At 40.7% G+C, this 13,176-nt stretch overlaps 2 protein-coding genes across 2 annotated transcripts; one reads left to right on the top strand and one right to left on the bottom strand.

Moving 5' to 3' along the window:
• Nucleotides 1-1,767: 1,767 nt before the first annotated feature.
• Nucleotides 1,768-7,520, bottom strand: LRRC57 (leucine rich repeat containing 57). The gene is made up of 6 exons (XM_032110676.1): nucleotides 7,412-7,520; nucleotides 6,498-6,668; nucleotides 5,191-5,326; nucleotides 3,918-4,186; nucleotides 3,261-3,446; nucleotides 1,768-2,708 (listed from the first exon to the last, which is right to left on the bottom strand). The coding sequence occupies exons 2-6, from the start codon at nucleotides 6,579-6,581 to the stop codon at nucleotides 2,667-2,669; spliced, it is 717 nt and encodes a 238-aa protein (XP_031966567.1). The 5' UTR covers nucleotides 6,582-6,668; nucleotides 7,412-7,520; the 3' UTR covers nucleotides 1,768-2,666.
• Nucleotides 7,521-7,545: 25 nt separating this feature from the next.
• On the top strand, nucleotides 7,546-12,395 carry HAUS2 (HAUS augmin like complex subunit 2). Its single transcript, XM_032110675.1, has 6 exons — nucleotides 7,546-7,854; nucleotides 8,048-8,140; nucleotides 9,947-10,016; nucleotides 10,812-10,944; nucleotides 11,602-11,710; nucleotides 11,848-12,395. The coding sequence occupies exons 1-6, from the start codon at nucleotides 7,552-7,554 to the stop codon at nucleotides 11,995-11,997; spliced, it is 858 nt and encodes a 285-aa protein (XP_031966566.1). The 5' UTR covers nucleotides 7,546-7,551; the 3' UTR covers nucleotides 11,998-12,395.
• The last annotated feature ends 781 nt before the right edge of the window (nucleotides 12,396-13,176 follow it).

The raw sequence follows: 13,176 nt of genomic DNA, 5'->3' as shown, positions 1-13,176 counted from the left end.
GTAACTATTATGAGGAGGCAGCACATGTTCCATGGGTATGCTTAAAGGACAATAATTGGTAAATTCAAGCTAGTCTACTCCTTGATGAAAGACAGACTTTTAGCACAGCAGTAACTGTACTGTGAACTGCAGCACATGCTGCTTGTACAGCTACTTGCAGAACTCACCTCTGTGAAGGCTGTATGGTGAAACAACTCACTGTTTACACCACACAATAACCCGCAGTTGCTAATTCACTTTTGCTGCACTTGAAGCAAAACAGTGTCTAAATGCTGGTTGAATAGATGGATGAAATGTGTGTCTTACTGCAATGGAAAACTGGAGAGCAAGTGATACAGGTCTGAAACAAAATACATAAATGGTTTATATTGTTAACTAGGGTAATGTTCTACCTCAGTAAATCAAAAATTTAAAAGCTGCAAGCATGATTGTGCATGGAAATAAAATTGGTTTATAGCTTCACTTGTTGTAGGGTGGGGGTGATGAGAAGGGAAAAGAGGAAGTCCCAATATAAAACCATCAATAGGTTACAGAGTGCTGAAATATCTAGAACAGCATTCTACTCTGTGACTTAGTTACATTCATTGCAGTGAGTTAAAACAGGTAAGGGCATCAGTAAGTTATTTTTTCCTTGAAACAGAAATCAGTCTTCCTCTGTTCTGGAACAAGTTTAATTAATTAGGACTAACTTGATTCCAATCAGTATTTTACATGGTGCTTTCTCCATTTTGCTCTGCAAAAGCTTTGATAGCTGTCATAACTCCAAGGCAGCAAAGGAGCCTAACAGTGAGCAACTGAGAGGTTTCTAAATGTGCTAGTGATCAAGAGAAGAAATACTGACTTAATTAAATACTTCCCACAGTAGTAAGATATTTTTTTTATAGCAATGCTAACTCCATAATTTTCAACGATTGTGCTCTACCATCTCTTCTTACACGTTGTTGAATAGAAAAAAGAATCCTCATAAACACATGTTAAATGAGAGAAGCAGCATCTCGGAGCACAGATACTTTCAGTTAAAAAATAGTAAAACCAAAATGCCACCACAGCACAGTATTGCCAAGTGCATACATATTGATGATAGACCATTCCTTTGGTGAATACAAAGGGGGAATCTGCTAACAGTTAATTTGTTCTGTTGATGTCTCATGCACAGCAAATCTACAGGAAAAAAAAAGCTAGTACTTCAAATGGGACTTAGGTATCAAGTAGGAGGAGCTAAAATTTAGAACAAGTGTGGAGGCTTTATTCACTGCTCAAATTTGCATGTCATAATCTGTGGAATCTATTAGTATGAAGCTGAATAGATTTCTGATTATACAGGGCCTTGCATTATGGTAACATGTACGTGTTCTTAAAGCAGTTTCCTGGTTATGTTTTGCAAAACAAAGTCTCATAAACATTGTCAGCTGACAGCTACTTCTGACAAGAAGCTAGTAGTTTTTTAATGAAATAATAGCTAGTACAACTGGTTCCCTGTTAAATGATGACTCACATCGATCCTTTGAATAAGGAGCTGATGTCCCCTAAAACACTCTTAAGTATTACTATGTAAGAATTGAAATAAGATGGCAACAGGGTCAGGGAACTAAATATGTCTCTGAGCATCACGAAAGAACCACTTATTGCTAGTCCTAATTATGGGTGTAATGTTGAGGTGTAGCTGTTACCAACAACTGACAGACTCAGGTAGCTAAATGAGGGCTTTCAGTGACATCTTAGTACTACCTATTAAAATGACAACAGTTACACCAAATAAACTTGAACTGATTTTTTGAAAATAATTTACTAAAATATACAAGTACATTTTCCTTTTCAGTATAAGTTACATAATTGCATACATTTTTAGCTCTTTCTAGGTGCTTTTGGTAATAAGGCAGCAGCAGTGGGCTGACAACTAAAACCTTCAGCATTGCTCTGTACACAAGGAGTCAGTGCAAGGATATTATATTTTCTAGCGATATACATTTTTACTGAATACACTGAAGATGAACCTAATTTTTATTTGATACAGCTCAAGCAAAAATGGACTGTAGTGCAATTCTTGCTTATGAGAAAAGAAAGCCTGTAGAGTTAAATATAAATAAAGGATGCTCAAACCACAATTTGTTTACTGGAAGCTGTTAATAAAACATTTAACTTAACCACAACTATTTGTGCTTCATAAAAAAAAAAAAACAAAACAAACTTATACAGGTTATAAACTAAAACCTCATTTGTAAAAGTTCTTCTCTGCAGAACAGTGCTTGCTGCAAGACATACAGTGCTTTGGTGGTAGAACTTCCATGTGCCATCATGGAAAAATGTTTCCAGAAGAAATAGTCCTCTTACAAATCAACAGCCAGCTTCCTGACAAAAGGGAACTGGCCACTTTGAAATGCTTGTTCCCTTTCTCTGTGATGGAACAAGCCCTGACAAAGGAGAACATGTACTGTGTTAAAAGCTATTGTGGCACAAAAATCAAAACTGGCCCCTGGGCAGGTTCATCAGTTCAATACTTAAATTCTCTAGTTCAAGTTTATTCAATGTGGCCTTAACAGGCTGTATCAGACTACTAGAAGAGGACTACTCTGATCATTTCCTTCATCAATCTTGGTTTAAGTCAGTGAAGCAGACACTTCTAATCTAGGTCTTCTTACTGGTAATATACAGGGTCAGAACAGCAATCATGCAAACTTCTTCTTTGTAGCTGTGAATCGTTCCATGTACTACAAAGAAAACAAAAAATATAAGATTTTCTCAGAAATTAATAGAGAATTCATTATTACTTAAAGCAGCTAAGCTTCTGCTCTAAGAGTCAAAAACAGTCTGCATCTAAAGCATATTTTTATATCCCAGGCATAACTATTAGAGCTTTCATTTCAAACAAAGACACCCCCCAAAAATTTCTGGCATTTGCTGCAATTCAGATTAATGGTCAAATCTCCAGTGTTAAGGATGAACTAATGCTAAATACTTATGAATGCTGTATAATACGAAGAATCCATTGGTTTTCATCCCATCAAAGTGAAGACACCTGTCATTATTAGCTACCCTTCAAAAGATGCTGATGAAAGAACATTGACCCTGAATCCTATGAGAAAGTTATCTTTGAAGAACTCTTGAAGTTGTTTTCAGAAGTTAGTTATGAATCCAGTAGCAATGACACTACCAACAGACTATTTAGTGCTTTTATTCACCAGCATAAATGCTTAGTATTCTGAGTAAGGACTTCACCAGGAGTTTCTTTAAAAAAAGAGACAAAAAACCAAAACACAAACCTTGTCATAACCTTCCAGTTCTCTGAGTTTCTTGATTTCAAAGAGGTTGCCTTCTACTGCAAGCAGTGAGATCTGGGAATCACTGAGGATACTCTGAGGCAGCATGCTGAGTTCTAGACAGTTTTCTTCTAAACGCAAGACTTTGAGGCGTGGACAGTGGGAGATCTGAACGGAGATCTGGGAAATCTTGTGGAAATGAAAAGAGAAACGGGATTAAAATGGTAGTGATCAGTGATTATTAAAGTGATCTGTTTCAGACTTACACAGAACAATTGCCATATTGTAAATGTAAACTATACTGTACTAATAGTAAGTACTTAAAAATAATACATAAGTAACAAATGATCAAAAATCAAAATAACTTTTTTTTATTCCATGATGACAAGCAACCTACACATCTGTTTGTCACATTCCTGCTCAAGAACTGTTCAAATCATTTTCTGCATGACTAAATTCAGGATTTTTTAGTTAATCAAATCAGGCAGTTGGATATATTGGTACACAAATTCTAGTTATGATTCCTCATTTGTGTTGTGTTCAGGAGATGTCTTTTAGCTATAAAGTTTTGATGGTCTCATCCTATGTTCCATGGCTGTATTAAGTCTAAGGTAAACCATGTCCTAAATCTACATGCCCACAACATCTCAGTTACCAGACCTGATTCTGATTCAAATTGAGTTCGATAGCCTGCAGTTCTCCCACAGTGTCAGGCACATTTTGGATCTGGTTTTTTGAAAGATCGACCACATCCAAATGGCGAAGACCAGAGAGTTGTGTAGGCACAGTCCGAAGCTGGTTTCCAGAGAGGCTTAGGGTTTTGAGAGCTGAAAGTTGTCCAAATGCAGCTGGTAGCTGCCTCAAGTGATTGCCATTCAGGTGTAGTGTTTCCAGTTTTTTCAGTTTACACAGCTCCTCAGGTAAAGCAGCTACAGAAAAATGACAGAAGAGCATATGACCTAAACAGCAGTAAACATGCATACCCATTTAGTTCAAATAAGCTTCTGCATGAAGAACAGTGCTATTTAAGTAATTTCTCACTGAATTCCTCCCCATTTTCCAGTGAAGGCACAGATCCCTGCACAGAAACTTAAGCCCAGAGATGATACATGCTTTTTAACCATCTTCCACAATCTGCAGACAAGGCAGACATTCAAATCACAATCTGCAATCACTATTCAGGAGACTTTAGCCTGTCAGTTATAGTCCTTACTAACACTCTGCCAACAGGTTCTATGACACTTGAAAACCCACGAAATTCACAGCTTCACCTTTGCCCTTTAAAGGTATTACTCAACTTGCTCAGAAGTAAGTTATGAGATAATTCATAGTGTGTCATACCAGCATACAAACCTCACCAAGTAAGGTCCGCTGGCATCCATTCATCCCTCTTTGCACCTACACATGAGTATAATCTCTAACATTCCTGAGCTGCACTACAGAGTCAGTGAGGTTCGTAAATTATCTCCATTTTTTCAAAAAGGCAAATAATACATAATTAATGCATAAAACCCCTAGTTTCTTCATTGTGATTTTTCCATAATGATGGATGTTTGTTTAACAGAAACAGTAACAACCACTGAATGGCCAGCAACATTGTCTGCATATGATCTTCATTACCTGTTCTCTAGGCAAGTAGTAAACCATCTGACACTGTTAAACCTTCACGTCAGGTAAATCACAGCACAAAACCTCTATGGGTTTAAGTATTCACGTGTCATTGCAAAATTAATAATACACTAAGTGGCAACTAGTTTTGTAGAATTTATGATTTAGAGGTTTTTATCCTGTACATGAATTCCAAAGATTTCAGTTTAAGTGACTAAACTCCCTGTTTACATCTTGTGAGAGTTAAATAATTAAATTTCGTTTTTGATAGAGAAAACAACTTATTATTTTAAAAATCAGTGGAGATATTAATTAGCAGGCATACTCAGTTTGTTGTTGTTTAGAGCAAGGCTCTTCAAAAAGGAAAATTTTCCAATGAGAGGTGGCAAGAGCTCTATTTTGTTGTTCGACAAGTCTATTGTCCTTAAGTTGCTTGTTAGCTTCTGCAGATCTTCAGGAAACTATGGGGGGGAAAAGATACAGCGTTTAAATAGTTGATAAAAAGTTGAATTTTCACGTCATACAGCTTAAAATTTTAATTGTACGACTGTTACATACTGTCATATGTATCACAATGTCCAATCACCACAGCGCAATTGGCAAATTTGTTCAATGCATATTTTTTAAAATATTATTTCATCTGGGGTAGGGAAAAGGGGTATAAAGAAAACACTAACATCTAGAAAGAGTAGTTTTTCATCCAAATAAGTAAAATTAAAAACATTACATTTTCATCCTCTTACGTGCTTCTCTTAAACATGCCTGTCATTTAAAATACTCTACACCTAGTTAATGCCTCTATATTTTAGCAGAGGATGATTTGAAAATTTTTCTCCTGCTTCCCTTTTTAAGTAATTATGTATACCATTTTCCTTATTCTTGTTTACATCCTGTACCACTTTGGTACTGAGTCTTGGCACTCAGGTGAAAAAAAGAAAAACCTGACAATCACCATCAAGGAGTCCTGGCAAATAAGCCAGTGGTTTTGATTCTCCTTTGCTTGACAGAGAAAAAGTGAAGAGAGGAGGTAGGACAGTGGAAGAAAGCATGTTAGAAAAGTCTTGGAAAATTACTGCAATATAGAGGGTTTTTTGGCTATCCTGCAAATCATTGCTGGATTTATGGTTCCAGGACATTCTGTGTTTTTCTGGAGTTGAGTCTAAGTTAAGATAATTTCCAATATAATAAACTTTCGTGATGCTTGCTGCCAGCCCAATGAAAAGCCTGTACAGACTATTCATATGGCTACAATTAAATACAACAGAAGTATCTAAATGTGACAAATTGTGGAGTACCTTTCTGAGCAACAATATGGTTATAAAATTTACATTTTCCCCCTCAAGTTTACAGACATTTTCTAAAAGCACAACATCAAAACTAGTGCTTCTTGAAGATATACATACTGTAAAGCATAAGCTCACAAGTATATAAGTGCCCTGAGAGATAAATCCTCAATCAGAAGACAAGGCAAGCAAAAGTGAAAAAAAACCCAACAAAACTTGAAATATTTTCCATGACTGTTTACAAGAAATACAGGTATGCAACTGCATTATGACAGTGAAGTGGGAATTTCTCTCCCAAAGTGTCAGTCATACACACAAACAGCCATGTTTCCCCCCCCCAGTACATTACCTCAGTAAGTCCCTTTCCCGTTAGCTGAAACACACCAGTTTTCTGTGCTGTCTCCAGGTGGGCTTTCAGTGCACTATTTCCCATCCTAACAGTTCTCTGTCAAGCACACGGAGTTCGAGTAATGGTGTCAGCCAGTTTTACTCTGTGCTAGAGAACTACAATCCAAAATCTCTGCAATAAAGCAAATGTAAAAAGTCATTTTACGTGCATTGTCCCCAACACTACAAGCATTCTGACACATTGAACCATTTCACTGCTGCGTTTTCATCTCCCTCATAGCTAGAAGTCTAAAGGTTTACCTAGATTTACCTAGATAAAGCAGATTTACCTACATTACAGCAGTTTGATTACTGAAATGATGCAACAAGCAGAGTTAAAACGAAGTGGGAAAACTGCACATTTTCCACATTTTGCCTCTTTCGAGACCCCGCAGCATAAGGAGATTCTCCACGTAGACGGGCTGTGATTTCTGTGGCATCTATCAGCGCTGGCCTGCCGACACTGCTACTGTTTTATTTGGGTTTTTATTTGGGTTTTATTTGGGTTTTATTCTATTTAGAGAACTGACTCCTCTGCCGTGACTCTTAGCAGACACACGACACCCACCTCCGTAACCCCAGGCGGGTTTAATCCCAGGGCGCACGAGTCACAGGCCCGGGATTAGTGCCGGGTTCGCAGCCGGGCGGTGGGGAATGAAGCCTGGGGGACAGCACGTAATCAGCCGCGACGGGGAGCCCGACAGGAGATGCGCCCCGTGCCGCAGCGGGCGCCCCGGCAAGGGGCCAGGCCAGCCCTGACCGGCTGCAGGCCGCGGTCCCCCCGCCCCAACCCCGCCCGGCTGCTCCGGCCCCGACCCCAGCACCGTCGGAGGCCGCCGGGCCGGGCCCGGCCCGGCTCGGCTCGGCTCAACCAACCTGTCCGGGCGCCGCTGGCAGACACTCCGCGGCGGCGAAGCCCCGGCTCGTCCCCCGCGCTCCGCCCTTCCAGAACCGCCGCTCCAGCAGCGCCCGCCCGGAACCGGACGCGAGTCACCGCCGTTCCTGCCACGCCCGTCATGGCGGCCCCCAGGCGCTCCCGGCCGCCGCCGCCACTGCGAGACGCCGGGAGTCCGCCCGTGGAGGCCGCCAGCCCCAGCCCCGGGTCCGGGCCCCGGCCCCGCGGAGCGAGCGACCCCGAGCTCGAGTCCGATTCCGAGCTCGATGGCGACCCCGAGCTGGAGCTGGAGTGGAGCGCGTGGCTCGACGTGGAGAGCGATGAGGAGCAGGGCGGCGGCGAGCCCTGGCCCTGGGAGCCCGGGCAGCGCTCGGCGGCGGCCGTGCTGCTGGAGCGGTGCTTGGCGGCGGGCGCCGTGAGCCAGGTACCGCCCGGGCCCGGCGGCCGCGGGGACGGCGCCGCGGAGTAGCGTGACTTAGGCGTTGTTCGGGTGAATTGTGCTGTATTGCGGAGCGCAGGAGAGGAACAACTTCAAACTGTGGAAGACTTATTATGGAGCATTTGCTCGGTACTTTCTTGCTACTGATTGCATTTTTCCTGTTGTCTTACTTTCAAAGGAGGCTTTGGATTTAACTAGTAGAAGAACGCCATGCTTTGCAAAATTCTCAGAGATGGAAGAAATGGTAAACACGGAAGCTGAAATCAATGAGGTACAGCCTTTACTATTGCCAGTGTGCACTCAGCACTTTGATACCTGGCGGTAATCCAGGGCTCTGATGAAGTATCAGACTGCCACGTGCCATGATGTCTCATGTTTTGAGGGGTTTTTTAACAGTTCAGCTGTTTAACAGTTGGCACTTTTTTCCCCAGTGGACTGAGTTGTCATCAAGAAAAGAACAAAACTGTGAAACAAAAGTTTTAGGAATAAGTAGAAGGACTCAGCAGGCTGCACCTTTGACTAAATTGTTTCCTGAAGTTTTCTAAGGAAACTGAACAATAAAGAATATGTAGTTGACTTCAAGTCACAAAAATGTGCCTCTTTATAGGCAATTTTGTTGGTTAGCCGGCAGTAATCTCAGACATTTCCTACTGCCTGAACCAGCTGCTGCCTTGTATTTTATAATGTTGGTTTAGACATTACATAGACTATGAAACTGCTTTGCAAGACATGTAAGTAGGAGAGACATGGGTTTGAAGGGTAGACTATCCAGTGATTACAGAATTGGCGGAATGGACACAGCTAGAGAGTTGTGGTCAATGGCTCTATGTCCAGCTGAAGGCTGGTGACCAGTGGTATCTGGGCTCTGTCCTGGGACCGATGCTCTTCAATATCTTTATCAATGGTGTAGACAGGGATCAGTGCACCCTCAGCAAGTTTGCAGATTACATTAAGCTGAGAGGAGCACTGGACACAACAGAAGGATGGGATGCCATCCAGAGGACTGGGCAAGCTTGAGAAGTAGCCTCACAAGAACCTCATGAGCCTCAACAAGACCAAATGTGGGGTCCTGCACCTGGGTCAGGGCAATCCCAGACATGAATACAGACCAGGAGATGAACTTATTGGGAGCAGCACTGTGGAGAAGGACTTGGGATGAAAAGTTAGACATGACCTAGCAACATGCAGTCACAGCCCAGAAAACCAACAACATCAGGGGCTGCATCAAAAGCAGCGTGGCCAGCAGGGCAAGGGAGGGGATTCACCTCTTCTGCCCTTGTGGGACCCCACCTGAAATGCTGTGTCCAGGTCTGGGATCCTCAGGACAGGAAAGAGGTGAACCTGTTGGAGCAGTTCCAGAGGCGGGCCATGAAGATGATCCAGGGGCTGGAACATTTCTCCTACAAACACAGGCTGAGAGAGCATGGATTGTTCAGCAGCCATCCAGTACTTAAAGGGGGCTTAAAAAGTGAGGGAGAGTGGCTTTTTACACAAGCAGATAATGCTAGGACAAGGGGGAATGGTTTTAAACTAAAAGAAGATAGATTAGATTAGATCAGATATTAGGAAAACATGCTTTACTGTGAGGGTGGTGAGACACTGGAACAGGTTGCCCAGAGAAGTTGTGGATGCCCCATCCCTGAAAATGTTCAAGGCCAGGTTGGATGGCGCTCTGAGCAACCTGGTCTAGCAGGTGATATCCCTGCCCATTGGCAGGGGTTTGGAACTAGATGATCTCTAACGGCCCTTCCAACCCAAGCCATTCTATCATAAATTCTGTGGTTTAGGAATGAATTGCAAGATCTGTCTTTTCCAGCACAAATCACCAAATTATTTAAGTTGGTCTTTTTAAACAGTCTTTTTCTTGTTGACCAAAAAAGCCCCACCTAGTGGTAGACACTCTCTGGAGAGCAGGGTAACATGTTCTTGTGGTAATGCTTGCTCTCTTTCGTACACATGCTCTCTCCTATGCTGCCACTTTCTCCCTTTCTACTTCCTCCTCCACCCCACGAGAGTCAACAATATCTGGATAAGTATGTTAAAAATGCATTTTCATTTGATGCTATTATTGTTGTAGATAAAACTGGAAACTGAAATGATGCAGTTGGAGAATGAGACAGCAGACATTACTCACCATTTTCACTTAGGTAAGTGCAGTTGTACCGTAGAAAAACCAAGAGTCTTAAATTAGCAGCAGATTAATGTTTCTTCTGAGTACATGACAATTCCAGAAGTTATTGCAGCAGTCGTCTCTGAATAATTGTTGGAGGTGGTAGGTGTTTCATTAACATCTAAAGCATGTTTCCATACTATTTGAACTTGCACTCTCTACAGTCTTAGTAGAAGCTCTGTGTGTAACTCATTCTCCAAAACAGTGTGGGAGGTGTGGTCAGCTCTCCAGGGTCAGTGGAGCATCAGCTCTGAGATCATCAGTAACCGTTGGCCTGCATGTGCTACTCTGTTTGTTTTCCAGAAACTCCGTGTGTTTCTGCTGCATCTCTCTCCCCCTAAACTTAAATTTATAATTCAGCACTTGGGGAGCATATGTGTTCATCTATTATTTCACACTTTTCCACTATGATTTTATGGGTACTTAAAAGCATTCTAGCCTGCCACTGTTAGGGTAGGGTAGTGAAATCTATTGCAATACTTCAATGCTATGGTATAGTTTAAGAAGTTGACTTCATCTCAAAGAGAATTTACTTAAGAATATGGATAATGTAAAACAACATATCTATATCTCTAAAAAGTAGTTATGGTGAGTTTGAGTGCATGCTGATACTAAATCATGTATGCTCCAGCAAAAGCCATTCTGATTAATGTCTGTCTTGAATGTAAGCTGTCCATTGCAATAGATCAGTGTTTTTCTTTCTGTCTGCTGGACAGATTTTGCTCTTGTTTTAGCAGGACAATGGGTTCAACTTTGCAATTTTATTTTACAGGGAAAAAGTGCGAAATTTTGCAAGATATGAACAGGCACCTGGAAGCCATACTGAAAGAGAAGAGGGCTCTCAGAAAGAGGCTGATAAAACACAGATGTCAAGAGAGCCTGCCTATTGAGGCTACTTTTCACAAGTAGGCACACAGAAAAGAATTGTTCTTGTATGCATGAGTCCAAATTAATTTGAACTAGTAGACAGTAAAAATCCCATGCTTTCATTAATTTTTCCCCTGATAAAAATAGACATAAAAAATGATAGCAGAACCTCAGCTAAAAGCTAGTAGTTTACTCACTGATAAATTCGTAGGAAGGTAGTAATACATATTTTATGAATATTTACTTAGGTTTTTGGTCTTGTCTTCAGAAGTCTGCAGAACAAGTTGTGATGTATTGTTTTAAACAAATGTGCTACATGCTGAGTTTGTTATGCTTCTCCCAAGCAGTTGTTACTTTAGCACTGGGTGTCTTCCTACCACTGTTGCTTGCTTAGAGCTAAGCATGAATGATTCTCAGACACGCATAGTGCATGTTTTAAAAGTATAGTCCTTCTTCTTATGGTCTAAAAATCTAGCCCAAGTACTGAAGAAGTGGCTAGTCATTTCTGTAATTCCTGCCCTGCTTGTTGCTAAGAGTCATGCAAGAAGTGTAATTGCAGAAAAATTAATTAGATGTTAAGGAGCTTGCATAAAGCTGGAGAAGGGGACTAAGAAAAGCAGGGCAATGAAAAAAGAGCTTATAGGTATTAAATTCTTGTTGTTTAGCGCAACCTTTGAGCTCATTTTTGGTTACAGGTGTATAGTAGAGTTGCTGACAGAGGCTGTGACTTTCATTGAGAAGCTTGAAAGCCATTTGCAGTCTGTAAGAAGCATGCCTCAGATATCACATATGATGAACAATATGGTGAGTAGTAAAAGAACTGAACCTGCTGTCTTCTCCAGCATGAAAAATGCAATGCTGTTTGGTTATTTGAGTTACTTTTATGTCTTGATAGACTGACAGGATGTATAGAGATTAAATCCAACCCTTTTCTGTTTCAGGACACCACTTTGTCAAAAACAGAGGTGCTCATGATAGAGTTGGAGGAGCTGACAGAGCAAATACTGAAATGGGAAAAACTGCAAAAGGAAGTGTATTCTAACAACGTATGCAAAACTGCTGACTTGGACTTTGGCTTATCTTTAACCTAACAAATCATTTTTCTCAAATAGGATGACTATTCAAAGAACTACCTTCTTAGGGTCTTCTGTGAAAACTGCAACATGGGTGTCTTTTAATCCAACAGAGACTTTGTAGGTAGTTATATTTCTGTTATTAAGTAACAGTTCTCCAACTATTTACGAAATAAAAGGACAATAAGCAGTAGCTCATAGGAAGACAGGGTGCTGAGAAGCCTGTTAAGGAGTTCCTTTTTGAAATAGTTGGATTGGAGTCCCTTGGAGCCTGTATGTTCAATGGAAAATTGCTTTGATATTTCTTTTGCACTTGCTATAGTATCTTTATTCATTTTTGTAAGCATCTTGATAAAACACTGTATTTTGTACATCACCATGAAACTTCAATAAAAGCACTAGATTTCAAAAGCTCAGTTTCTTGCTTTTAATTTTGTTATAAAATCTTAGGTCCAAGCTTATGTTTCCGTAGGAGTTCCAATCAAGAAATTTAATTAGTTTTAAATTACAGTTTATTGTGACTGATGTGGTTTTGTGGGAAAGCAGGGAATAGACTTGGTGATATATGGCAGGTCTACTGATTTGCAAACCATGCTTCAATGATAGCAAATATATTCTCGATATTCAATGATATAAATATGTTGTTCAGATTTTCTGTTGCTTTCCCTATTTTCGGTGTCCCACTTAGAATAAAACTCTTGTTCCATGAGTAAGATTGACAGTTTATCAAAAGCATTGATTGTTCCAGTTTGTAGCCCTCAGGAAGAGACAGGTTGGTGAAATGTCATGGGCAGGACATCTATAAACCAGGATGGTTGTCTTTGGAGGGTGCCCAGTTTTGTATTCAGGATACGGAGCAGACAGAAGCGGTGCAGATGTATTCTTTTCTACCATTGTATTGTTTGGTACGTGAACATCCAACCTGTTGATTTCTGTTGCTGAAGTAAGAGCATTTTGCTTTTTCAAAATAACCACTGGGTGGCTCAGTACCACAGATTTCACAAGTTTATCTGATTATTGCATATAAACTTAAAGCAGAATTAAGGAAGAAATCTTTGGCTCTTTGTTGAGCACACTATATTATGACTTACTTGTGTTTGGTCTATTTTATATTTGAAATTTTCTGAGAATCTCCTTTTAATCTTTGTAGCCATTCTGCAGGGTGTGATGACAAGACATCCAACTTAACAAATCTCT

The sequence above is a fragment of the Corvus moneduloides genome, chromosome 6, assembly GCF_009650955.1.
Source record: "Corvus moneduloides isolate bCorMon1 chromosome 6, bCorMon1.pri, whole genome shotgun sequence".
NCBI lineage: Eukaryota > Metazoa > Chordata > Aves > Passeriformes > Corvidae > Corvus > Corvus moneduloides.
This window is presented reverse-complemented; position numbering and strand designations above follow the sequence as displayed.

Bases quoted from the DNA above. Each gene is read 5' to 3' on its own strand.
- LRRC57 (XM_032110676.1), bottom strand. From the start codon at position 6,581: ATGGGAAATAGTGCACTGAAAGCCCACCTGGAGACAGCACAGAAAACT. The intron at 5,327-6,497 runs GTAATGTACTGG...TCCCCCCCATAG, and splicing joins CGGGAAAGGGACTTACTGAG to TTTCCTGAAGATCTGCAGAA. The intron at 3,447-3,917 runs GTCTGGTAACTG...CATTTCCACAAG, and splicing joins TCAATTTGAATCAGAATCAG to ATTTCCCAGATCTCCGTTCA.
- HAUS2 (XM_032110675.1), top strand. From the start codon at position 7,552: ATGGCGGCCCCCAGGCGCTCCCGGCCGCCGCCGCCACTGCGAGACGCC. The intron at 8,141-9,946 runs GTACAGCCTTTA...TTATTGTTGTAG, and splicing joins CGGAAGCTGAAATCAATGAG to ATAAAACTGGAAACTGAAAT. The intron at 10,017-10,811 runs GTAAGTGCAGTT...TTTATTTTACAG, and splicing joins TACTCACCATTTTCACTTAG to GGAAAAAGTGCGAAATTTTG.